Source organism: Tiliqua scincoides, chromosome 3 (assembly GCF_035046505.1).
Source record: "Tiliqua scincoides isolate rTilSci1 chromosome 3, rTilSci1.hap2, whole genome shotgun sequence".
NCBI classification, from domain to species: Eukaryota; Metazoa; Chordata; class Lepidosauria; order Squamata; family Scincidae; genus Tiliqua; species Tiliqua scincoides.
Window position 1 is genome coordinate 8613068 of NC_089823.1, and position 24680 is coordinate 8637747.

The 24680-nt window shown below is 47.2% G+C and overlaps 1 protein-coding gene and 1 pseudogene across 1 annotated transcript; one reads left to right on the forward strand and one right to left on the reverse strand.

The window, feature by feature from the left end:
• Positions 1-942: 942 nt before the first annotated feature.
• On the forward strand, positions 943-18736 carry LOC136644015 (zinc finger protein 135-like). Its single transcript, XM_066619471.1, has 3 exons — positions 943-1089; positions 1693-2094; positions 17861-18736. Exons 1-3 carry the CDS (start codon positions 943-945, stop codon positions 18734-18736), a joined length of 1425 nt encoding a protein of 474 aa, XP_066475568.1.
• Positions 18737-21512: 2776 nt separating this feature from the next.
• LOC136647253 (5S ribosomal RNA) lies at positions 21513-21632 on the reverse strand (annotated as a pseudogene).
• Between the last annotated feature and the right edge of the window lie 3048 nt (positions 21633-24680).

Consider the following 24680-nt stretch of genomic DNA (forward strand, 5'->3'; position numbering starts at 1 on the left):
TTGCGGCACACCAGTGTGCCATGGCACACTGGTTGAAAATTGATGCTGTAGATCAGGGGTGCCCAAACCCTGGCCCGGGGGCAACTTGTGGCCCTCAGGGGCTCCCAATCAGGCCCTCAGGGAGCCCCCAGTCTCCAATGAGCCTCTGGCCCTCCAGAGACTTGTTGGAGCCCATGCTGGCCCGATGATCTCTCACCTGAGCTGTGCGATGAGGGCTCCCTCCACTGCTTGCTGTTTCACATCTGTCATGCAGCAGTGGTAGAGAAGGAAAGGCTGCCCTTTCTTTGTGCAAGGCCTTTTATAGGCCTTGAGCTACTGCAAGACCTTCATTCATTCATGTAAGTTCCATCTCTAATAAATTCATTTATGTAAATTTATTCAAATTTAAAATGTAAATTAATTCTTTTTTTTCCCCAGCCCCCGATACAGTGTCAGAGAGATTATGTGGCCCTCCTATATCAAAATGTTTGGACACCCCTGCTGTAGATAGTAACCACTTGAGTTTACAAACTGCTAAGAAACGTGGAACTGCTTTTTGATGTGGATTCCCCTTCTCTGCTTCTGTCACATTCTCGTCACAGTCAAAGTTTGTTTGCTGCAGTTTCACCCTCACCTCCCTCCCTCCCTCCTCTCTTCCTTCTGAACCACTGAGCTGTGCCACTGGCCACTGCACTGGGTCCCAGGATGCAAAGGGAATTTCCCCAGTGCACGCATGTTCATGTGTGTCTGAAAAGCACACCTGGTAACCATCTACACTGGTGCTTGGAAGAGACAGTAATGGGCTAGGTCTGGAACTAACAAAGGGGAGCTTCCAGCCTGATCATAAGCTGCCCTAGCACTGGCGCTAGACTCCCAGTACAGATGGGGAGTGTTGCAACCGTGCCATAAGGAGGGCCTGCACTCTGAGAGGGCTACCGCCACACGCAGCAGAATAATCCTTGGATGCTGTCGAGAGCAGATAAGCGCCAAGCTGGGGCACCGCAGGCCAAGAAGCACCTGAAGGAGGAGACAGCAAGGCCACCAATGCTGGCGTCTGCTGAAGGAGCCGTCCCTGTTCTTCACAATGACGGGGCAGCCTGTGTCGTGACGGTGAGACTGGAAGGGTGGAACTGACCACCCAGTTTCTAGACAAGCCCTCCAAAGAAATACCCCAACAATCTTGTAGTGGTGGGGTCAAGCCCAGTGACAGCAGCTCTGCAGCCCCAAACCAGAGCCTGTGATGGTTAACCCCAACCCGGCTCTGCAGAACCGCTGAATCCAGGACCAGTAGCCCAACTGGATCACACTGCCCTGAGGCGTCCCTTGTATCTGGGGAAAGAAGACAAACCACTTCCTGTTCAGAAATATGGTGGGCTCTGTGACGCAATAGACACCTGGCCATCCAGATGAAAGTAAAATTAGTAACAAAATTAGGGCTCAATCCTATCCTGCGCTGGCCCAAGGCGCACCTAGGATTGTACCCTTAGAATGCCTTTGAGCATCTGCTGCCTGGTCTGGGTCCATATCAAAGTGATGAGGGGACGTCAGGAGGGTGGGGCCACATTTCACAGATCCCTGTTGGACACCCCCGTCCCCCTGACTCAGAGTCGCCAGGAGTCTTGGACATCACACTTCTCTGATTAGCTGCAGTTTCTTGCTTTGGTCAGTGACGGCATTTCTTTTCTTCTTTCAACAGCATCCGTTTGGGACCAGACTGGAAGTGAGAAGGAGCAGGCCGAGTCTTCACAGCAAAGAGCCCACAGAGGGGAGAAGCCCCATAAGTGCCAGGGGTGTGGAAAGAGCTTCACTCAGAGTGAGACTCAGAGTCATCAGAGAACTCACACAGGGGAGAAACCGTATAAGTGTCAGGAGTGTAGATTGACCTTCACTTGGACTGGTGGCCTTATAATCCGTCATAGAACCCAAACAGGGGAGAAACTCTGTAAGTGTCAGGAGTGTGGAAAGAACTTGAGTGATAATGGGAAACTTAAGCAACACCGGAGAATCCACACAGGAGAGAAACCCTATAATTGCCAGGAGTGTGGAAAGACCTTCAGTCGGAGTGGTCATCTTATTAGCCACCAGAGAACCCACTCAAGAGAGAAACCTTATACAGCTTAGGAGTTTTAAAATTGGTTTTGTGCTCAGTCAGGCAACAAAAGCTGAGTTCCTTGCTTGCATCTAACAATAATGTTAGGAAAATTCCTGCTGTTCCTGCAGTGTTCGTTTGAAATGCAGATGATGTCCCTGCTTCTACCTGTTGTTCAAAAATAAAATTTGTGAAAATTGCCCTGTTATTATTTTCTAGAATCTGTGGACTGGGTGTGGCTCAGTCATTGTCCAGGTTGGGTTCCAGCACCAATCCCTCTGATGCAGTGAACCATCCATTTAACAGCCCTTGATTATGGACTTCAGAAATGGACACTTTCTTCTTTAAAACTCAGATTAGTTGTATGCATTTTGCAGGTGCAAATCTCCATTCAGTGCATTTGGATTTAAAGGGCTTTCGGCATTAATGGAACCCCTTCCTCTGTCAGTCCCCCCTCCCTTTTCAGTAGCCTCGAGAAGGGACTAAAGGGTTGAGCACTCCTAAAGTTCCTTCCCCCCAAATCCTTCCCTTTTCCTTTCTAATTGGTGCACCAAATACAAGCACAAACATTCTCACTCCACAATCCAGAATCACACAGAACCTCACCAATTAAAATAATGTTCAGTATATCTTTCTCAATCCATTAGTGAAGCACCTTATTTTTGATTGTTCATTTACAGTAAATCTCATGGTCCAATCTTATCGAAGAATTGTGCTGACAGAACGTGTATTCTGGAGGGGGTGGGGAGGGAGTGGAACGGGATGGATGGAACAGGGAGCTGACGGAGGCAGGGAGGAGGGTGGATTGGTCCCAGGAAGGGGACTGGTTGTGGAGCAGCCTTACCCGTGAAATTCTGATCCTTTCCCAGGCCTGCTCCTCCTTTCTGGGTCCACATGGACATGTCCCAGTGGTATCACTGGGTCTGCCAGTTCCACGTGACCCATCACAGGTCCAAGATGACCCAACGGTAGAGGTGTTTTTCAAACACCTGGAATTTTGTATTCAGTTGTAAGAAAAAACACAAAACGTGCCATTTCACATTTTAATTCCACAAATTTAAAAAAGACAACACCATTTTCAAACACCTTTACTCATTGGGCCAGCAGGGACTCCTCAGGAGAAAGAAACGAATGTGCTCTCTCTCTCTCTCTCTCTCTCTCTCTCTCTCTCTCTCTCTGGAAATTCTGCAGTGACAGCAGCCAGTTAAAGATTCCTTCTCAGTGGGCTGGTCCATTGTACAGGCTCAGCAAAGGACAATTCCAAGCTTCTCGCTGTCTGTGCCCTGTGACAAATATGGGGAGGGGTCAAAGAAGGTATGACATTCAGGTGCAACCCAAGCTGCAGAGTCTCTGGGGGTCCCTCTGCAATCCTTGCCGGAAGGGGTCCCAACCAGCATTCCAAGTGATCTTCTCCCCAAGGGCTCTGTTGCCTTCAAGAGGCTGCAGCTGTGCAGTTCACTCACTGCATTCTGAGGTCCTGGTGGGTCCCCCATAAACAACTAATTTCAGGATGCAGCCAGTCCCTGTTGTTCACACCTCACGTGCACCAGACTGGGAGGCAGGTGTGGCTCAGCTCCCACCACCCCCTTGCTGACCATAAAGTGGTGCAACCCTCACTGCAGACCCCTCTTGTTTCTTGCACACTGGAGACAGGATGAAAAACAGCCTACACAAAAACCACACAGCAAATGGTATTGCACTCCAAAGTATATGGGCTGGAGTGGCCTGATCCTGTCCCCCATTCAGAATCATGACAAGGAGGGGGCCATGTTTTCCAGTACTAAGCTAGCAGGAGATGCAGCTGGCATGGTGAGTGTGCGAAAAGGTGAAACACGAACATGCCCCAGTGCACTGGAAAGGGAAAAAGAGAACTTGCAAGCGCTTCTCGTGCAAGAAGCTGAAAAACTAACGCAGAGAAAGGAGAGGAGCGAGAGAGATTTGTTAGTGCGCTTAATGTCCATGGGGTTTGTGAGTGTGGGTCTGCAGGGCCAGGGACTACATTCCCCAGCAGGCCCTGCTGCGACCTGGACCCTGAGCCTGGAAGGGGAAGCCTTGCTGCAGGCCTGGCACAAGGAGGGCATCCTCAGGAGGGCCTGAGCCCAGCCAGGGAGGGAAGGAAAGGGGGGGGGCCTGGGAGCAGCAGGTGTGTGCAGAAGGCCCAGTGAGGAAGGGGATTGGCAGGTCCTGGGGGGCTGAGGGGGGAGAGAGACTCTGCTCTGCACTGGGGAGCCAGGCGGGAGAAGGGCTGCTGGACTCTCCTCCTGCACCCAGGAAGAGTGGCATGGCTAGACTGAGCGCCACAGGCGCCTGGTGAAGGACCTGATGACGCCCCCTTTGGGGGTCCTGTTCCAAGGCCCCTCCAGTGATGGCCAGGCCCAGACTCTCGTGCACCCGTTTAGGCAGGCCTGTGCTGGACTAGCACCTACTTGTGCCTGGTGAGGGACCTGATGCAGCCCCTTTGGGGCCTCCTCTTCCTAGGCCCCTCCAGTGATGGCCAGGTCCAGACTCTCCTCCTGCACCCGTGAAGGGCGGCCTGTGCTGGACTGGCACCTACTTGTGCCTGGTGAGGGACCTGATGCAGCCCCCTTTGGGGGTCCTGTTCCGAGGCCCCTCCAGTGATGGCCAGGCCCAGACTCTCCTCCTGCCCCCATGAAGCAGGCCTTGTGCTGGGGTGAAGGGTCTTGTTGGGACATTGGCATAGCTAAAAGGGGTGCAAAGCAGAGACTTTTGGAGGGCACATCACCACAGTGTGCAAGTTGCCCCTCACCTCCCCTTCAGAGCCATGGTGGGTGGGGAAGCAAATCAGTGGCGAATGTGTTCATTTTTCAGCTTCCAGCGCTTACCAGAAGCACTAGTGAACTTTTTAAAAAAATCTTTATTATTATTATTATTATTATTATTATTATTATTATTATTATTATTATTATTATTATTATTATTATAAGGGGGTAAATAGTAAAGGGCAAAAAAAAGAAGGTCAAGAAAAAACAGGAAAAACAAAACAAGCAAACAAAAAGGAAAAGAGGGGAAGAGGCGTGGGAATAAAAGGGGAGTGTTTAAGAAACTGTTGGATATTGCAGAAATGGGCAGTTTACGGGACAATCCGAGAACATATGTTAAAGACAGCTGGAGAATGTTTTATACATGGATGCGGAGTTAATTGGATATTAATGAGAGATATATTGTACAATTAAGAGATGTATTTTTTTAAATCTTCCAGCACGCTCAAGGTGTGTTAGTTTTTCAGTATGCTAGCCACACCATAATTTTGAAAAGTGCACTCAGAGCTAGAAAACATGGCCACCTACATGCATATTGTTTCTCTATCAGGAACATGGTGACCTCCGTGCAATTGATTTCAACGCCGGGACGCCATTATTTAATGAGCTGCGCTGGAACCATGCTACTGGCAGGCTAGAAACATCACTTCCTCCTGTTTTCTACCTAAACAAAGAAAAAAAAAACATAAGTTTTCATAAATGGGGGGGGGAGTGATGAACAGAGCAGTTCAGTGAGTTTCTTCCATCTGGGGGAGAGTCTGCCATCTGTGACTGCAGACTGTGACCTCACTTAGGAGACTGATCATTGGTGACACAAGCTTCTGTTATGCTAATGCTTACCTCCTGTATATTCCACATTTATTGTTCTTCTCCAAAGATTTACCATTAGTTTAAACTTGCCTGAATGCCATTGGGATGCCATCAGGCAAGTCCTCAGTCCCCACTGACTGGAGAGCTCACATCAACTTTATGCAGGGTAATTGCTGGGACCCCTCCCCCCCCCCAGTGTTGGTGCAGAGAGGCCAAGCTCCTCTCTCAATGCTCCTCTGGCCAGGACTGCCTCTACATTCAGGGCAGGAGGTCTGGTCTAGAGGGTTGAGCCTCCATTTGCCTGAAGATAACATCCGAAGGTCGCCAGTTCGAGGCCACCGGCACTGTGCGACCTTGAAGCAGCTGACAAGCTGAGCCGAGCTATTCCATCTGCTCTGAGCGTGGGAGGATGGAGGCCAGAATGTGTGAGCAGATCAAGAAAGAAACATCTGAATGTTGTGGTTTCTTGAAAGATAGAACCTTCTTTCAATTGTAAAAATCCCTACAGGGATTTAAATTAGCCTGCCTATGTAAACCGCCTTGAATAAAGTCTAAGGAGAAATCTGAGGACCAAGAAAGGCGGTATAGAAATAGCTGTACTACTACTACTACTACTACTACTACTACTACTACTACTATTATTATTATTATTATTATTATTATTATTATTATTATTATTACATTCAAAGATTGTGGGCTTCTACCATCAGGACTAATAGTCGTGACGTTCCTCCATGAATCTGCTCAATCTCCTCTGCAGCCATCACCTTAAATCGTGGAAAGGAATTGAAGCATGTACATGAAGCCAGTATAAGATTTAAAAACCTCATGGAGGCCTCCTTTCTCTTTCTTACAGGTAATAGAGAATCAGAGCAAGCCAATCCCTGGGGAGGAACAGAATGGATGCCACTCATCCAGTCCAGGTAAGGAAGATTTTCTCCCTCTCTATGCGCTTTTCCATCAGAGGAGTTTCTTCTCCTTTTCATCTTCTGGCTCCATTCTGGGGCTCCAGTGTGTGTGCATGTTGGTGGTAGGATCCTGTATAGTTTCAGAGTGAGTGTGTCAGAAGAGCAAGGATGGGTAAGTTGACCTGAAAGACTTCGCCTTGAGTTGCCAAACATGCATTTCCAAGACTCCTGCGGACTCAACACATGCATGTTTTAAAACCAGAAGTGGCTCGAGAGTTTTTCTCAGGAACAAGTGGTTGCTGGGGTTCGATCAGTGCTTTCTGCACCAGTCAGGGCTTTCTGCACTGCCACACTGAAGGCCGCCCATCAAGACTAGTGCATGAATCAATTCATTTTTTAAAATTATTAATAATAATACAGGTATTTATATACCGCCTTTCTTGGTCGTCAGATTTCTCCTCAGACTTTATTCAAGGCAGTTTACATGGGCAGGCTGTTCTAAATCCCCGTAGGGATTTTTACAATTGAAAGATTCTATCTTTCAAGAACCACAACATTTCAGATGGATCTTTCTGATCTGGTATCACATTCTGGCCTCCAGTTTCCTCCCACGCAAGCTGACAAGCAGCTCCTTCATTTCTCACATGGAGGGCAGCCAAGACGCTTCTTTGCTCACACCAAAGAGCAGGTGGAATAACTCGGCTCAGCTTGTCAGCTGCTTCAAGGTCTCACCATTCACGGTGCCAGTGGCCTTGAACTGGCGACCTGCGGATGTTATCTTCAGGCAAAGAGGCTCTACCCTCTAGACCAGACCTCCTGCCCGATGAAATGAAATTTTATTCATTTATTACAGATACAGGTGAGGAAAATGGATTAGACTTGGGGCTGGGACTACACTGGTTACACACGGGGGTATTGGTCATAGACTACAACATGCATTGTTCCAAAAAAGAAATCTGAAACAACTAAAAAGAAAAATATTCATCAATACAAAAGCTATCGTATTTGTCAGTATAAAAATTTGGATTTATCTAAACAATCAATATTGTTTAACTAAAATTATCCAGTCATAAAAAGGCTTCCAATATCCTCTTACTCTACCTAAATCTCTCTCTTCCATTTTTTCTGTTAAAACCTCCATTTCTGCTATTTCATAAATTTTATCTATTAAATTTTCTCTAGTTGGAACGTCTGTAGATTTCCACTTTTGCGCATACAATACTCTTGCCGCTGTAGCGATAGGTACAATAAGGTATTTCTTATATTGGTCTTTAATTTCTGATGTCACATTTAGGAGGAATATTTCTGGTTTGAATGGTAATACACATTGCAGTATGTCTTGCAACAATTTATGTATCAATTTCCAGTATTTCTTTGCTTTTTTGCATGTCCACCACATATGATAAAAAGTTCCCTCAACCTCTTTACATTTGCAACACTTGTTTGATGACCCAGAATACATTTTTGCTCATTTCTCTGGAGTTAAATACCATCTATAAAACATTTTGTATAAATTCTCTTTAAAAGACATCACTTTAGTTATCTTAATATTTATGTTACAAATTTGTTTCCAGTCGTCAATCGGTATATTATATCCAAAAAATTTTGCCCAGCACACCATTGCATCTTTAACTGTCTCATCTTCCATTCTTATCTCAAGGAGAAAATTGTACATTTTATATATATTTCTCTTCATCAATCAAAAATATTTTATCGAAACTTGTATCTTCTTCATAAAAACCCATTTTTTGGTCTTCTCGTAATCTTGTCCTTATTTGCATTTCGTTCCACCAATCCAAAACTATTCCTTTCTTTTCTAACTCAGACTTACTTAAGATCTCTCCTTTAATATTCAACAAGTCGCTGTATGGTCTATTTTGGTCTTTTTAAATCCAGTTTGGATTAGTTGCTATTTCAAGCGGTTTTATCCATCTGGGTAATTCAGAATATATTTTGTATTTTATCTGTTCCCATATCCAAATTAAAGATCTTCTTAAAATATGTTGTCTAAAATATCCATGCTGTTTAACTTTATCATAAAACAGGAATGCGTGCCAGCCTATTTGTAGATCATGGGCTTCTAATATTAAAATTTTGGAATTCGGTATGATTGTGCAGGGGCTCGAGTGGGCAGATACAAACCTGGACAAGCCACCACGGCAGCCAGAGCAGCAGGAAGTGATGTCACATTTTTCAACATGTTGAGGATTATAATGAGTGAAAGCAACTATACGATGTGCAAGGTTTTCAGTCCTAGGTATGCTTTCCTGGGAATATGCCCCATTGGAAGCAATGGGACTCACTTCTGGGCTTCCATGCGTAGGATTGTGTAGTCCATTTGGGGACTGGGATGGAAGGAACGGATCCTCTGAATCTCCTTTCAGGAAACTTGAAGTTCTTCATTGGAGCAGGAAGCCCAAAACATCGAAGTGGAAATGCAAAGTGGAGAGGGAATGTGTGTGAGAATGTATTGTCAAATTTAGAAATTTTTCGTCCATTCAGGAAACTAGAACACAATTCTCCCTTTGAACTGCAGTCCTAGCCCAGGCTGAGATGCTAATAGGACATTTCTGCTTTTCCTTTCAGAGCCTGATTTCATTCGCACAGGTTGCTCTATATTTCAGCAGTGAAGAGTGGATTCTGCTGGATCCAAACCAGAGGCGAGTCTATGAAGAAGTCATGATGGACAATCATGAAAATGTGATCTTTGTAGGTAAGGAGGATCCTTTGGCCCCTAATTGATAGACCCCCCCCCCCAGTAGGAACCTCTGCTCCAATGCATGTTACTAAGGGGAACTGTTGGCCAGGCTGCTTGACCTAGGCATGGCTCCTGTTAAACAACAACAACAACAACTTTATTTTTACCCCGCCTTTCTCCCCGAAGGGACTCAAGGCGGCTTACAACAGGTTAAAACAGATTAAAAACATAATTTAAAACCAATAAAAACATATTAAGCGGATGGCACCACACCCTCCCTTTCTGGCCAGCCCAGATCTGGGTCTCTTAATGAAGAGGGTAGTCTCAACCTGGGGGACACTGTGCCATAAATTAGCTGGAAGTCTCTTGGCTTCCCTTTGGAGAAAGTGGACATGTCCCCCCTGTGTTTAGGCTCTCCTTTTGTGTGCAGGGCATGCCTGAGAGAGAAACAGCATTCCTGCATAAATAATGAGAACTCAGATGGGAGAACAGCAGGGGACAGGTTTCTATGGGTAGTTTGGAACTTACTCATCTAGAATGAAGGAAAAATGTCTTTCCTTCAGAGAGAGGTTGGCGTACAAAGCAGGGAAGGAGGGAGATATCTTCCCTGACTTATATCAGCACACTGCTGTGATGGCTCTGACGAATGCTTCCGGCAAGTCTCTCTTCCTTCAGGGCCCTCCAGAGGGAAGCCAGCAAAAAACACCCTTTCCCAATGCCTTCCTTAAAATCATGGAAAATGAGTGGGCCTCCCCTCTGCTTGGGAAGAGGAACTTCAGGCTCATTAGTAAGTTTTACTCTCTTCCCAGTGAGGTGCTTGAGAAGATTAAAACTCCCCTAGTGGATACCCCTGTGGCAGCCTTATCTACCAACAGTATCATACCCTCTGAGGGGGTGGTACTTAAGTAGAAGTACCTACTTAAGTGCCTTCAAGCCTTCTTCCTTTGCCCTAAGGGCCTCAGCTGCTAATTCCCTTTTTGCCAGAGCCACTGTCAAGGGCTCTCTTAAAAAGATTTTGTTGGCTGCAGCCTTTGCAGTTGATTTTCTCTGGGTGCCTTCCAATTTTCTTCTAGAGCAGGGGTGGGCAAACCCTGGCCTGGGGGCCATTTGCGGCCCTCAGGGACCCCCAGTCCGGCCCACAAGGAGCCCCCAGTCCCCAATGAGCCTCTGGCCCTCCAGAGACTTGCTGGAGCCCGCAGTGTCCCAACGTGACTACTCTAAGCACCAGGGCCAACTGTTGAGCCAAAAACCCCCTCCCCTGGTTGCTGTTTCACATTGAAGGAGCAGCAGTGGCAGCAAAGAAAGGCTGGCCTTGCTTTGCACAAGGCCTTGAGCTATCGCAAGACCGTCATTCATTCATATGTCCCATCTCTAATATATACATTTATGTAAATTTATTCAAATATTGAATGTAAATTGATTATTTTAACCAGCCCCTAACAGTGTCAGAAAGATGGTGTGGCTCTCCTGCCAAAAAATTTGGACATTCCTGTTCTAGAGCAATGGCTTCTGACGTAGCAAGTAGACACCTCTGGCTTAGTTCCTGGGACACCAATTTGGGATCCCAGAGCAGACTAGTAGGTATGGCTTTTATAGAGGTAAATTGTTAGGGCAGTCGCTGAATGCAGTTTTAATGGAGAACAAGGACAAGAAAAAAGTCCTCCCCTCTGCCCCAAAGAACAAGTCAAATTCAGGCCCAGGCAACCTTTTTGTTCCTTTCGTTCCTCTGGGAAGGCTAAAGAGCAACCCAGACTCAAGTCAAAATGGAACAAGGCCAGATTCCCCCACAAACAGGGGAAGTATCTGTCTTCCCAATCCTCTGACCCAATCACCAGACTCAACAAGGACAAGACCACATGACGCCAATGTAGACCCAGCCCCCGTCAAATGGGAGCCAGACTTCTACATTTTGCTCCCCTCTGGCATCAGTTCACCTCAGATACCTGGGTTTTGGAAACCGTCAGCAGGGGATACTCTCTGCAGTTCCACCAAAAACCAAGAGACAGGTTCTGGCAGGTTCCAAAGTCCAGCATCCCTGCAAAACACACAGCTATGCTAAATACTATAAACCACCTACTTCTCATAGGAGTAGTGGAAGAGGTTCCACTACTACAGAAGTAGTGGGCAGGAGGTCTGGTCTAGAGGGCAGGAGGTCTGGTCTAGAGGGTAGAGCCTCCGTCTGCCTGAAGATAACATCCACAAGGTCGCCAGTTCGAGGCCACCGGCACCGTGCGACCTTGAAGCAGCTGACAAGCTGAAGCCGAGCTATTCCATCTGCTCTGAGCGTGGGAGGATGGAGGCCAGAATGTGAAGCCAGATCGGAATGAAACACCTGAATGTAGTGGTTCTTGAAAGAAAGAACCTTCTTTCAATTGTAAAAATCCCTATGGGGATTTAAATAAGCCTGCCTATGTAAACCACCTTGAATAAAGTCTTGAATAAAGACCAAGAAAGGTGGTATATAAATACCTGTTGTTGTTGTTGTTGTTGTTATTCCTCCACTGGAAAGGAACACTGGGGTTTACTTGGTGTTCTTCCTGGTGCAAAAACGAAACAGAGATATGCAGGGGATCCTGGATCTAAAATGATTAAATCTGTTCTTAAAAAGAAAATTCAAAATGGAGACTGCAGTGTCACCACAGCTCTTCAGCAAGGAGATTTCCTCTCTTCAATAGATCTTTCAGAGGTGTACCTTCGTGTTCCCGTTCTCAGGGAGCACAGGAGGTACCTGAGGTTCCCCTATGGATCCCATCACCCCTATGGATTCCATCCTTGTTCTCCCATCACCTCCCTTTTGGGTTGGCCACCTCCCTGAGAGTTTTCCCCAAAGTCCTAGTGTTGTTGGTGGCACATCTCAGCAAGGAGGGCCTTCACCTCTTTCCATACCTGGATGACATTTTAATCCCCATCTAGGGAAATTGCCCTGGCCCATATCAAACGCACAGATCATCACCTGCAACAGCATGACTCCGTTATCAACCAGCAGAAAAGCATTCTGATGACTTCACAGTTCTTAGAACATCTGGGTGTCCTGTTTGACACTCAGAGTTTTGGGCTTTTCTGTTGTCAGAGAGACAATAGAAAATCAAAAAGTTACTGCATCAGGTGATCAGGTCTGCTCATTCAGACCTGATAACTCTGGCCAGGCTGCTGGGAATGCTAATTTCTTGTCTTCATCTAGTCTAGGGGTGCCCAAACCCCAGCCCTGGGGCCATTTGCAGCCCTCAGGGACTCCCAGTGCGGCCCGCTGGGAGCCCCCAGTCTCTAATGAGACTCTGGCTCTCCAGAGACTTGCTGGAGCCCATGCTGGCCCAACGCAACTGCTCTCAGCATGAAGGCCAACTGTTTGACCTCTCGTGTGAGCTGTGGGACAAGGGCCCCTCCACTGCTTGCTGTTTCATGTCTTTGATGTAGCAGTGGCAGCAAAGGAAAAGCAGACCTTGCTTTGTGCAAGGACTTTTATAGGCCATGAGCTATTGCAGACCTTCATTCATTTCTATAAGTTCCATCTCTAATGTATTCATTTATGTAAATTTATTCAAATTTGAAATGTAAATTAACTCTTTTTCCCTGGCCCCCAATACAGAGTTAGAGAGATGATGTGGCCCTCCTGCCAAAAAATTTGGACACCTCTGATCTAGTCAGTTAGGCTCACTTTCACACCAGAAAGCTCCAACAGTTTCTTCTCCCTTTCTCAGGCCTAGTAGAGAGGAAAGCATTCCTCTCACTCCAGGTTCCTCTCTCCTTGAAGAGACACCTTCGGTTGTGACTGGACAGGGACCTGCTGACTGCAGGAATGAATCTCCAAGTCCATCCCAAGTCTATAGTCACAACTGATGCCAGTCTCCTGGGGTGGAGGGCTCACCTGAACGCGTGGCTGATTTAAGGGAGGTGGTCTCCTGCAGAGTCCTCTCTAAGCATCAGTCTCCTAGAGTTGAGAGCAATTTAGCTGGCTTTTATCTGATTCAAGCCCCATCTCCACCACAAATACGTCCTAGTCACAATGGACAATGTCTCAGACAAAGCCTATCTAAACCACCAAGGAGAGTCAAAGTCAAAGGGGCTAATGAGAGAGGCAACCTGACTAACGCTTTGGGCAAGGCAAACCTTCTGTCCACAAGCACCCAACATCTAGCAGGAAAGTCAGATGTGGAGGTGGACTGGTTAAGTCAAAGACACCTCTTGGAAGCAGAGTGGAAACTTCGCCCTCCAATCTTCCTAAGAGATTACAATCAGGTTCAGAGTTCCGGTAGTGGATCTTTTAGCCACAGCTGAAAACACCCAAGTAAACAGGTTCTTCTCCAAAATGGAGTACAGGAATGCAGAGGTAGTGGGTGTTTGTCGAGCCCCTAGCCGAAGGAATTGCTGTACACTTCCGTTCTGCTTCTACCCAAGTTCTCAGACTAGTCCGATGGTACAAGGCCCTGGTCATCTTGGTTGCTCCAAATTGGCCAAGAAGGCTTTCGTCTGGTTCAGTTATCCATCCATCTTGGCCGCTTCCTTTCAGAGAGGACCTCCTGTCCCAAGGCCCTCTTCTCCACCCGCAATCACACAAATTCCATCTGATGGTGTGGAAGTTGAAAGGATAGAACTTCAACATTTGGGTTTCTCTGTAAAAGTAATCTATACCATGTTGTCTTCCAGACGTCCCTCCACTTGGAGGGTGTACAGAACCTCCTGGAAGAGATTTAGAGTATGGTGTAGAAAAAAGAGCAACGATTCCACTTCTGCTCTAGTATCCATTATCCTCGATTTTTTGCAGGATGGTTTAGACAAACGCCTTAAGACTTCCACATTGTGGCATCAAGTCACTGCGATCCAAGAGACTCTGGGTGCTGGGGGGGGCACTCCTCCTGTTGACCAACACCCCACATCAAAAAAAGGGGATGGCCTTGATTAATCCCCCACCCATTCACAGGATACCTAACTGGGACCTGAACATGATGCTTACAGCCCTAACAAAGCCTCTTTTGAGCCTATGGCAACAGTTCCTCTAAAAGTCTTGTCAGTCAAAACTGCCTTCCTGCTGACCCTTACATCGGCTCGCAGGGTATTGGAACTAAGTACCGTGTCCATTCACCCTAAATTGTGCGTTTTCCAGAAGGATAGTGTGGTGCTTAGGACAGACCCCACCTTTATGCCTGAAATAATTCCATTTTCCATCGTCAACAGGAATTGATCTTACTGTCTTTCTGTCCAAGCCCTAAGCGACCCAAAGAAGGGTCATGGCATATGCTGGATGTGAGATGGGCTATTCGTTTCTGTACAGAATGCACCAAACCATTCTGGAAAACCAATGTCCATTCGTGGCTTACTAGGGATGGTCAGTGGGAAGGAAGGTCTCACTTTTCACTTTAGCCAGGTGTTTAAGATCCCATATCTCAATGGTGCATGAAGCCTTGGATTTGCAACCCCCAGAGGGAATACAGGCACACTCTCTTAGGGGCGCCTCCACTTCGGCAGCCTTTGATGGCATTAGATCCTTGTTGGAGATCTGTTGAGTAGCTACTTGGTCTTCTCCGCACACATTCATAAAACACTATAGATAGATTCCCAAACCTCTGCTGATGCCGCCTTTGGAAGGAAAGTCCTTTAGAAGGTGCTCAATGTTTGACCTGTATTGCCTGTATTCTCACCCATCATTGGGGATACAGCTCAGGGAGATTCCATCTCTGAGGAATACCCCTGTCTCCACCAGGGAAATCAGGAGTTTTAACTTACCTTAGTAAGTCCTGTTCCTGGTGGAGACGGGGCATTCTGCCCTCCCTTGTGGCTTTCCTTGGATTTCACATTCCTGGTCTCCTTAAAGTTTGGGAATTTTGGATGTATTGGTAGCTGAAGGGTTTTCTTTTCTCTCATCTGCCCTTTTCTGTTTTTCCTATTACCCTTCTTTTGAGTGCTTTTGTTCTCAAGTTGTTCAAGCTGTTTATTGGAGGCACAGCTATTAGCCTGGGTCGGGTTCTCGCGCACTGGGAAATCCACTCCCACTATTTCAGGCTGGACTTCCCTACCAGGAGTGACGAGGGACAATCCTATATGTGAGGAATGCCCCCTGTCTCCACAAGGAACAAGACTTACTGGGAAATCCACCCCCACTATTTCAGGCTGAACTTGCCTACCAGGAGTTAGTTAGTTGGCAACCTTCAGTCTCGAAAGACTCTGGTATCGTGCTCTGAATGGTGGTTCTGGAACAGCGTCTAGTGTGGCTGAAAAGGCCGATTCGGGAGTGACAATCCCTTCCCTTCCACACCGGGAGCAAGTGCAGTCTGTCCCTGGTCTGTCTCCCTGGCTATGGGCCTTCCTTCTTTGCCTCTTAGCCTCAGACTGTTGGCAAAGTGTCTCTTCAAACTGGGAAAGGCCATGCTGCACAGCCTGCCTCCAAGTGTCAATGGGTGTCAATGGGCAATGGGTGTCAATGGGCAATTTTCACAATGGAGAGAGGTGAAAAGCGGTGTGCCCCAAGGATCTGTCCTGGGACCGGTGCTTTTCAACCTCTTCATAAATGACTTGGAGACAGGGTTGAGCAGTGAAGTGGCTACGTTTGCAGACGACACCAAACTTTTCCGAGTGGTAAAGACCAGAAGTGATTGTGAGGAGCTCCAGAAGGATCTCTCCAGACTGGCAGAATGGGCAGCAAAATGGCAGATGCGCTTCAATGTCAGTAAGTGTAAAGTCATGCACATTGGGGCAAAAAATCAAAACTTTAGATATAGGCTGATGGGTTCTGAGCTGTCTGTGACAGATCAGGAGAGAGATCTTGGGGTGGTGGTGGACAGGTCGATGAAAGTGTCGACCCAATGTGCGGTGGCAGTGAAGAAGGCCAATTCTATGCTTGGGATCATTAGGAAGGGTATTGAGAACAAAACGGTTAGTATTATAATGCCGTTGTACAAATCGATGGTAAGGCCACACCTGGAGTATTGTGTCCAGTTCTGGTCGCCGCATCTCAAAAAAGACATAGTGGAAATGGAAAAGGTGCAAAAGAGAGCGACTAAGATGATTACGGGGCTGGGGCACCTTCCTTATGAGGAAAGGCTACGGCGTTTGGGCCTCTTCAGCCTAGAAAAGAGACGCTTGAGGGGGGACATGATGGAGACATACAAAATTATGCAGGGGATGGACAGAGTGGATAGGGAGATGCTCTTTACACTCTCACATAATACCAGAACCAGGGGACATCCACTAAAATTGAGTGTTGGGCGGGTTAGGACAGACAAAAGAAAATATTTCTTTACTCAGCGCGTGGTCGGTCTGTGGAACTCCTTGCCACAGGATGTGGTGCTGGCGTCTAGCCTAGACGCCTTTAAAAGGGGATTGGACGAGTTTCTGGAGGAAAAATCCATTATGGGGTACAAGCCATGATGTGTATGCGCAACCTTCTGATTTTAGGAATGGGTTAAGTCAGAATGCCAGATGTAGGGGAGAGCACCAGGATGAGGTCTCTTGTTATCTGGTGTGCTCCCTGGGGCATTTGGTGGGCCACTGTGAGATACAGGAAGCTGGACTAGATGGGCCTATGGCCTGATCCAGTGGGGCTGTTCTTATGTTCTTATGTTCAAGTGGACCGCTCAGAGGCCAGGGTTTCCCACCTGTTGAGGTCCACTCCTAAGGCCTTCAGATCCCTCTTGCAGATATCCTTGTATCGCAGCTGTGGTCTACCTGTAGGACGCTTTCCTTGCACAAGTTCTCCATAGAGGAAATCCTTTGGGACAATCCCATATGTGAGGAATGCCCCCTGTCTCCACAAGGAACAAGACTTACCAAGGTAAGTTAAACTCCTGATTTCTTCAAGAAGATGGGGCAGCCTATGTCATGATGGTGAGGCTGGAAGACTGGCCACCCCAGCCGCCAGGCAGGCCCTCCAAAGGACCACCCTGCTGTTAGCTCTCTGCCCATGCTGAGCCAGAGACAAAGCTAACTAGTTGGTTCATGGAAAGTTGCAGGCAGCTGAGTCACACTGCTGTGTCTGCTGGTGTTTGTGCACCCTGCTCTACTCTGGGACACACCCAAGGTTCCTTCCAACCTTAACACCTGCCGACTTAGTAGCTGTAGGGTAGAACCCAGTAACCCAGTCTGGCCCCAAACCAGAGTGTCTCATGGCTAACCTCAGCCTGGCTCAGTCAGATCCTCTGCAGCACCTCTCAATCCAGGACCAATACCAGTATCCCTACTGGCCCATGCTGCCAGGGGTCACTTGAACCTGGGGAAAGAAAGCGAAGCAATTCCTGTTAAGACCTGTGGTGGACTCAGGGACATAACAGGCACCTGGCCATCCTAATGAATGTAAAATTACTAACAAAATTAAACTGCCTTTCAGCATCTGCTGTCTGATCTGAATCCATATCCCAGTGATGAGGGGGACCTTGGGAGGGTGTGGCCACATTTCACAGATCCCTGTTGGACACCCCCCTCCCCCTGACTCAGGGTCATCAGGAGTCATGGACATCACATGTCCCTAATTAGCTGCAGTTTCTTACTTTGGTCTCTTATGACATTTCTTCTTTCAACAGCATCAGTTTGGGACCAGATTGGAAGAAAGAAGGAGCAGACTCTGTCTTCACAGCAAAGAACCCACAGAGGGGAGAAGCCCCATAAGTGCCAGGAGTGTGGAAAGACCTTCAGTGTGAGTGGGACACTTAAATGCCACCAGAGAACTCACACAGGGGAGAAACCCTATAAGTGCCAGGAGTGTGGAATGACCTTCAATAGGAGTTGGACACTTAAACGGCACCAAAGAACCCACAGAGGGGAGAATCCCTATAAGGGCCAGGAGTGCGGCAAGACCTTCAGTTTCCGTGGCAAGACCTTCAGTTTCCATAGTGTACTTCAGTACCACCGGATAACCCACACAGGGGAGAAACCCTATAAGTGTCAGCAGTGTGGAAAGAGCTTCAGTGATAGTGGGACACTTAAGGTCCACCAGAGAACCCACACTGGGGAGAAACCCTATATGTGCCAGGAGTGTGGAAAGACCTTCAGTCGGAGTGGTTCTCTTTTAATCCATCATAGAACCCACACAGGGGAGAAACCCTTTAAGTGCCAGGAATGTGGAAAGACCTTCAGTCAGAGTGGTCATTTTATAATCCATCATAGAACCCACAAAGGGGAGAAACCCTTTAAGTGCCAGGAGTGTGGAAAGACCTTCAGTCGGAGTGGTCATCTTTTAATCCATCATAGAATCCACACAGGGGAGAAACCCTATAAGTGTCAGGAGTGTGGAAAGAGCTTCAGTGAGTGTGGGACACTTAAGCGCCACCAGAGAACCCACACAGGGGAGAAACCCTATATGTGCCAGGAGTGTGGAAAGACTTTCTGTGTGAGTGGGCATCTTAAGTGCCACCAGAGAACCCACACTGGTGAAAAACCCTATATGTGCCAGGAGTGTGGAAAGACCTTCAGTCAGAGTGGTAGTCTTATTCACCACCAGGGAACCCACTCCAGGGGGAAACCTTATACAACTCAGCAGTGCTAAAATTGGTTTTCTGCTCAGTTAGGCAACAAAAGCTGAGTTCCTTGTTTGCATCGAATAATAGTGTTTAAAAAAAATCCTGCTCTTTCTGTAGTGCTCGAAATGTAATGATATATGTTTCTTCTTGTTTTTCAAAAAAAAATAAAGGTTGTCAGAATGTTGTTATTTATTTAGAGTCTGTGGACTGGTCATTGTCCTGGTTGGGTTCCAGCAGCAATCCCTCTGATGCAGTGAACCATCCTTTTAACAGCCCTTTATTGCAGACTTCAGAAATGGACACTTCTTGCTCCACTGAATCTTAAATTAGTTGTATGAATTTTGCAGATGTGCTTTTCCATTGTCTCCAGTGCATTTGGATTTAAAAGGACTTTCAGCATTAACGGAACCCCTTCCTATTATTTCATTAAATTGAGGGTTCACTCTACTACCCCTTATCAGGAAAACTTATACCATCCTAATACTTCCCTAATAATTGCTTGCCTACCATTTTGCTTTGTTTTCACAATCAAAATAACGCCAAACTCTGTAGGAAGTTGAGTAATAAGAACATAAGAGCCCTGCTGGATCAGGCCATAAGCCCATCTAGTCCAGCTTCCTGTATCTCACAGTGGTCCACCAAATGCCCCGTGGAACACACAAGACAACAAGAGACCTGCATCCTGGTGCCCTCCCTTGCATCTGGCATTCTGACATAACCCATTTCGAAAATCAGGAGATTGCACATACACATCACTGCTTGTAACCCATAATGGATTTTTCCTCCAGAAACTTGTCCAATCCCCTTTTAAAGGCATCCAGGCCAGATGCCGTCACCACATCCTGCGGCAAGGAGTTCCACAGAACAACCACACGCTGAGTAAAGAAATATTTTCTTTTATCTGTCCTAACTCTCCCAACACTCAATTTTAGTGGATGTCCCCTAGTTCTGGTGTTATGTGAGAGGGAAAAGAGCATCTCTCTATCCTTCCCATGCATAATTTTATAAGTCTCAATCATGTCCCCCCCTTAGCTGCCTCTTTTCTAGACTGAAGAGGCCCAAATGCCAAAGGCTTTCTTCATAAGGAAGGTGCCCCAGCCCAGTAATCATCTTAGTCACTCTCTTTTGCACCTTTTCCATTTCCACAATGTCTTTTTTGAGATGTGGCGATCAGAACTGGACACAATACTCCAGGTGTGGCCTTACCATCGATTTGTACAACGGCATTATAATATTAGTTGTTTTGTTCTCAGTACCTTTTCTAATGATCCCAAGCATAGAATTGGCCTTCTTTACTGCCGCCGCACTTTGGGTTGACACTTTCAACGAGCTGTCCACCACCACCCCAAGTTCTCTCTCCTGATCTGTCACAGACAGCTCAGAACGCATCAGCCTATATGTGAAGTTTTGATTTTTTGCCCCAAAAAGTTGCTGATTTGGATAGTTGCCTGTTCAAAAAGATGTATGGATGAGTGAGGAAGATGTGGATCAAGTTTAGTCCGCATCAACTGACACCAGTGAATCCTGCAAGCCCAAGTCAGCTGCTGATCTCACTGTTGGGGACCCTTTGCCCTGTTCCTGGTGTTTCTGGCTGCTCCTTGGTATCCCTTTTTCTCCAAAAGTGGGGTGTCCAAAACCACAGCAACCATGGGAGAATTAGTGCAGGCCATAGGCCCATCTAGTCCAGCTTCCTGTATCTCACAGCGGCCCACCAAATGCCCCAGGGAGCACACCAGACAACAAGAGACCTGCAAGGCTTCCTGGGAATTGTAGTTAAGAACAGCCCCACTGGATCAGGCCATAGGTCCATCTAGTCCAGCTTCCGGTATCTCACAGCAGCCCACCAAATGCCCCAGGGAGCACAACAGGCAACAAGAAGACCTGCAAGGCCTCCTGGGAATTGTAGTTTCAGAACATAAGAAGAGCCCTGCTGGAACAGGCCATAGGCCCATCTAGTCCAGCTTCCGGTATCTCACAGTGGCCTAGCAAATGCTTCAGGGCAGTGTTTCTCAAACCGTGGGTCAGGACCCAGTAGGTGGGTCGCAAGCCAGTTTCAGGTGGGTCGCCATTCATTTCAATATATTTTTTTAATATATTAGACTTGATGCTACATGGTACGTGACTGCCTTTGGGGAAATGTTACAGACCTGTACTTTGAACAGGCTACTATGTCTATTCTTTTAACAATGATAGTCAATGAGACTTAATCTTGTGTAGGATTGCAGCCTAGGATTGTCAAAAAATTTCCTGCTTGATGATGTCACTTCCGGTTATTGCATAACTTCTGGTGGGTCCCAACAGATTCTCATTCTGTCCCGGTGGGTCACGGTGCTAAATGTGTGAGAACCACTGCTTCAGGGAACGCACTAGACAACAGACACAACCTGTGTCCTGGTGCCCTCCCATGTATCTGGCAATCAGAGGCAGCCTACCTCTGCCTTGCACATACCTACCATGATTTGTAACCCATGATGGACGTTTCTTCCAGAAATCTGTCCAATCCCCTCTTAAAGGCATCTACAACAATGGTTGGCAACCTTCAGCCTCGAAAGACTATGGTATAAGCCTACAGCACCTGATATTCCCAGGCAGTCTCCCATCCAAGTACTAACCAGGCCTGACCCTGCTTAGCTTCCAAGATCAGACAAGATCAGGAGATAGTGTTCAGTATAGGGAGATGGTTGGCAACCTTCAGTCTCGAAAGACTATGGTATAAGCCTACAGCAGCTGGTATTCCCAGGCGGTCTCCCATCCAAGTACTAACCAGGCCTGACCCTGCTTAGCTTCTGAGATCATGGTATAAGCCTACAGCACCTGGTATTTCCAGGCAGTCTCCCATCCAAGTACTAACCAGGCCTGACCCTGCTTAGCTTCCGAGATCAGATGAGATCGGGCATGTGCAGGGTAACAGTTGCTGCATCTAGGCAAGATGCCATAACTACTTCCTGTGGCAAGGAGTTCCACAGACTACATGCTGGGTAAATAAATTTTTTTCTTCCGTCTGTCCTAACTCTCCCAACACTCAACTTTTGTGGATGTCCCCTGGTTCTGGTGTTATGTGAGAGGGAAAAGAGCGTCTCTATCCAGTCCCTGTATAATTTTGTATGTCTCAATCATGTCCCCCCTCAGACACCTCTTTTCTAGGCTGAAGTGTTCCAAACATTAGAGTGTATTGGCAACCTTCAGTCTCGAAAGACTATGGTATCGCGCTCTGAAAGGTGGTTCTGGCACAGCGTCTAGTGTGGCTGAAAAGGCCAATTCGGGAGTGACAATCCCTTCCACACTGGGAGCAAGTGCAGTCTGTCCCTGGTCTGTCTCCCTGGCTATGGGCCTTCCTTCTTTGCCTCTTAGCCTCAGACTGTTGGCAAAGTGTCTCTTCAAACTGGGAAAGGCCATGCTGCACAGCCTGCCTCCAAGCGGGCCGCTCAGAGGCCAGGGTTTCCCACTTGTTGAGGTCCACTCCTAAGGCCTTCAGATCCCTCTTGCAGATGTCCTTGTATCGCAGCTGTGGTCTACCTGTAGGGCGCTCTCCTTGCACGAGTTCGCCATAGAGGAGATCCTTTGGGATCCGGCCATCATCCATTCTCACAACATGACCGAGCCAACGCAGGTGTCTCTGTTTCAGCAGTGCATACATGCTAGGGATTCCAGCATGTTCCAGGACTGTGTTGTTTGGAACTTTGTCCTGCCAGGTGATGCCGAGGATGCATCGGAGGCAGCGCATGTGGAAAGCGCTCAGTTTCCTCTCCTGTTGTGAGCGAAGAGTCCATGACTCGCTGCAGTACAGAAGTGTACTAAGGACGCAAGCTCTGTAGACCTGGATCTTGGTATGTTCCGTCAGCTTCTTGTTGGACCAGACTCTCTTTGTGAGTCTGGAAAACGTGGTAGCTGCTTTACCGATGCGTTTGTTTAGCTCAGTATCGAGAGAAAGAGTGTCGGAGATCGTTGAGCCAAGGTACACAAAGTCATGGACAACCTCCAGTTCATGCTCAGAGATTGTAATGCAGGGAGGTGACATTATAGCCAAACATTATAGCCTTTCCTAATAGGGAAGGTGCCCCAGCCCGAGCTTTGACGCCGGGCAAACGCCCGTGCAAGCCCAGCGCTGGCAAGAACTGGACTAGCACAGGGCAGGCACCCGGCCTCCGCTGCTCGGCCGTCGCATGGACCACCAAGCTGCGGAGAGGAAAGCGGAGGCGGGGAGAAGGTTTTCTTGGGAGGCAGGTGGAGGGCAGGGAGAGGATAGGAGAGGCGTGACGGGGAGGCGGGGGAGGTGTGACAGGGGGAGGGAGGGAGGTGGGACTGGTGAAACATCGCTCCATCAGATCCGAGCCTTCTGGTAAGGCTTGGCGCCTAACATGACGGCTCTTACTTCACCCCCGACCTTTTGGTCGGAAGTGAATCGAGTAGCATCGTTACAGGGCTCCTCCCTTTACCCGGGGGATGGGGACGAAAGTGGCCCGTGGCTGCCGTGGGAGCGCAGGATACAGCAGCAGCCATTTTTTGTGCCACTGCACCCACGGGAGCTCAGGATTGGGCTCTTAGTTAGCACTTGTTAAGCCCTCGAGAACCACTGCAAACACATGGAGACTTGTTAAGCCACTTGTTAAGAACAACAAAAATCATGAGAATTGCTTGAGGCCTCTCTGACTTCTTTTGGCTACTGTGAATGGATGCAAAATGGATGCATGAAAGTGGTGGCATAGGCTTGATCTGTGATTCTCAAACGTTTAGCACCAGGACCCACTTTTTAGAATGAGAATCTGTCATTACCCACCAGATGTGATGTCATGATCAAAAGTGACATCATCAAGCAGAAAATTTTAATAATCCTAGGCTCCAATCCTACCCTCACTTACCCAGGAGTCCCATTTACTATCATTATTAAAAGCATATACAGAGTAGTCTGTTAAAAGGACAGATCTGTAACAGTCACATTCCATGGAATCATCAAGTCTAATATATTTAAAATAAAATATTGAAATGAATGGGGACCCACCTGAAATTGGCTCATGACCACCTGGTAAGTCCCGACCACAGTTTAAGCAACATTGGCCTAGTCAAGATGACATAAGAACATGAGAAGAGCCCTGCTGGATCAGGCCAAAAGCCCATCTAGTCCAGCTTCCTGTACTTACTGATTGTTTTCAAGGCCTGCACTTACACAGGCAAACTTGTGTATATAGCAGTATCATGATTATAAATTATACAACTATAACAATTATAATGTCACTTTATAAGATTCTTCCTCTGCCACTGTGTCTAAGTTAAAGCAGTTGGGGTACTCAGCCCCACCTCAAAAATACCATGGAGAGAGTCGCAGATTCAGCTGTGTTGCTGAAATGTTTAGGGCAACATCCTTCGAGAAAGACTCATCTTGAAATGGACAGGGACTGGTTCTGTGCAACTGTTCTGGGCTTTTTTTTCCCCCACCTAGACAAAGTCCGATGCACCCACCTCAGTTTCTTGCTTGTCTCCTCACACCCATGCTAGAATCTGCACGCGTGATCTTAGGAATTGCCACCTTAATTCAGCAGCTGTAAAGTGTGGCATGATTTATCCATGTTAGTGATTGTGTAAATAGGCTGAGGGAGGCTGCATAGGCTCCAGTGTAATTAATTCACACCACTAGAGTTTGATCTCATGAATGCTCCATTAGCCCAACTGCATAGAAAACAAAAAGAGCTTTCATTTTTCCATGGTATTTTTCATCTTCCCAGCTCAGCTTTGCTTTGGTTTCTCCACACACCAGTGAGTTCCTTTGAGTGGTGTCTGTTTACTGAGCATGTTTTGTTTTGTTTTTTTCCTGTAGTTTAATTATTAGTTTTGTACAGCTGTATGTGCCTGCAGTGATAGATGATGGGAAAATGCGATGGGAAATGAGATGGGTCCCCCTATACAGACAAGTAACAAGCAACGCAATGAAGAATGTGCAGTGGTAATAACTATTGCAGATTTCTTGAAGAGATA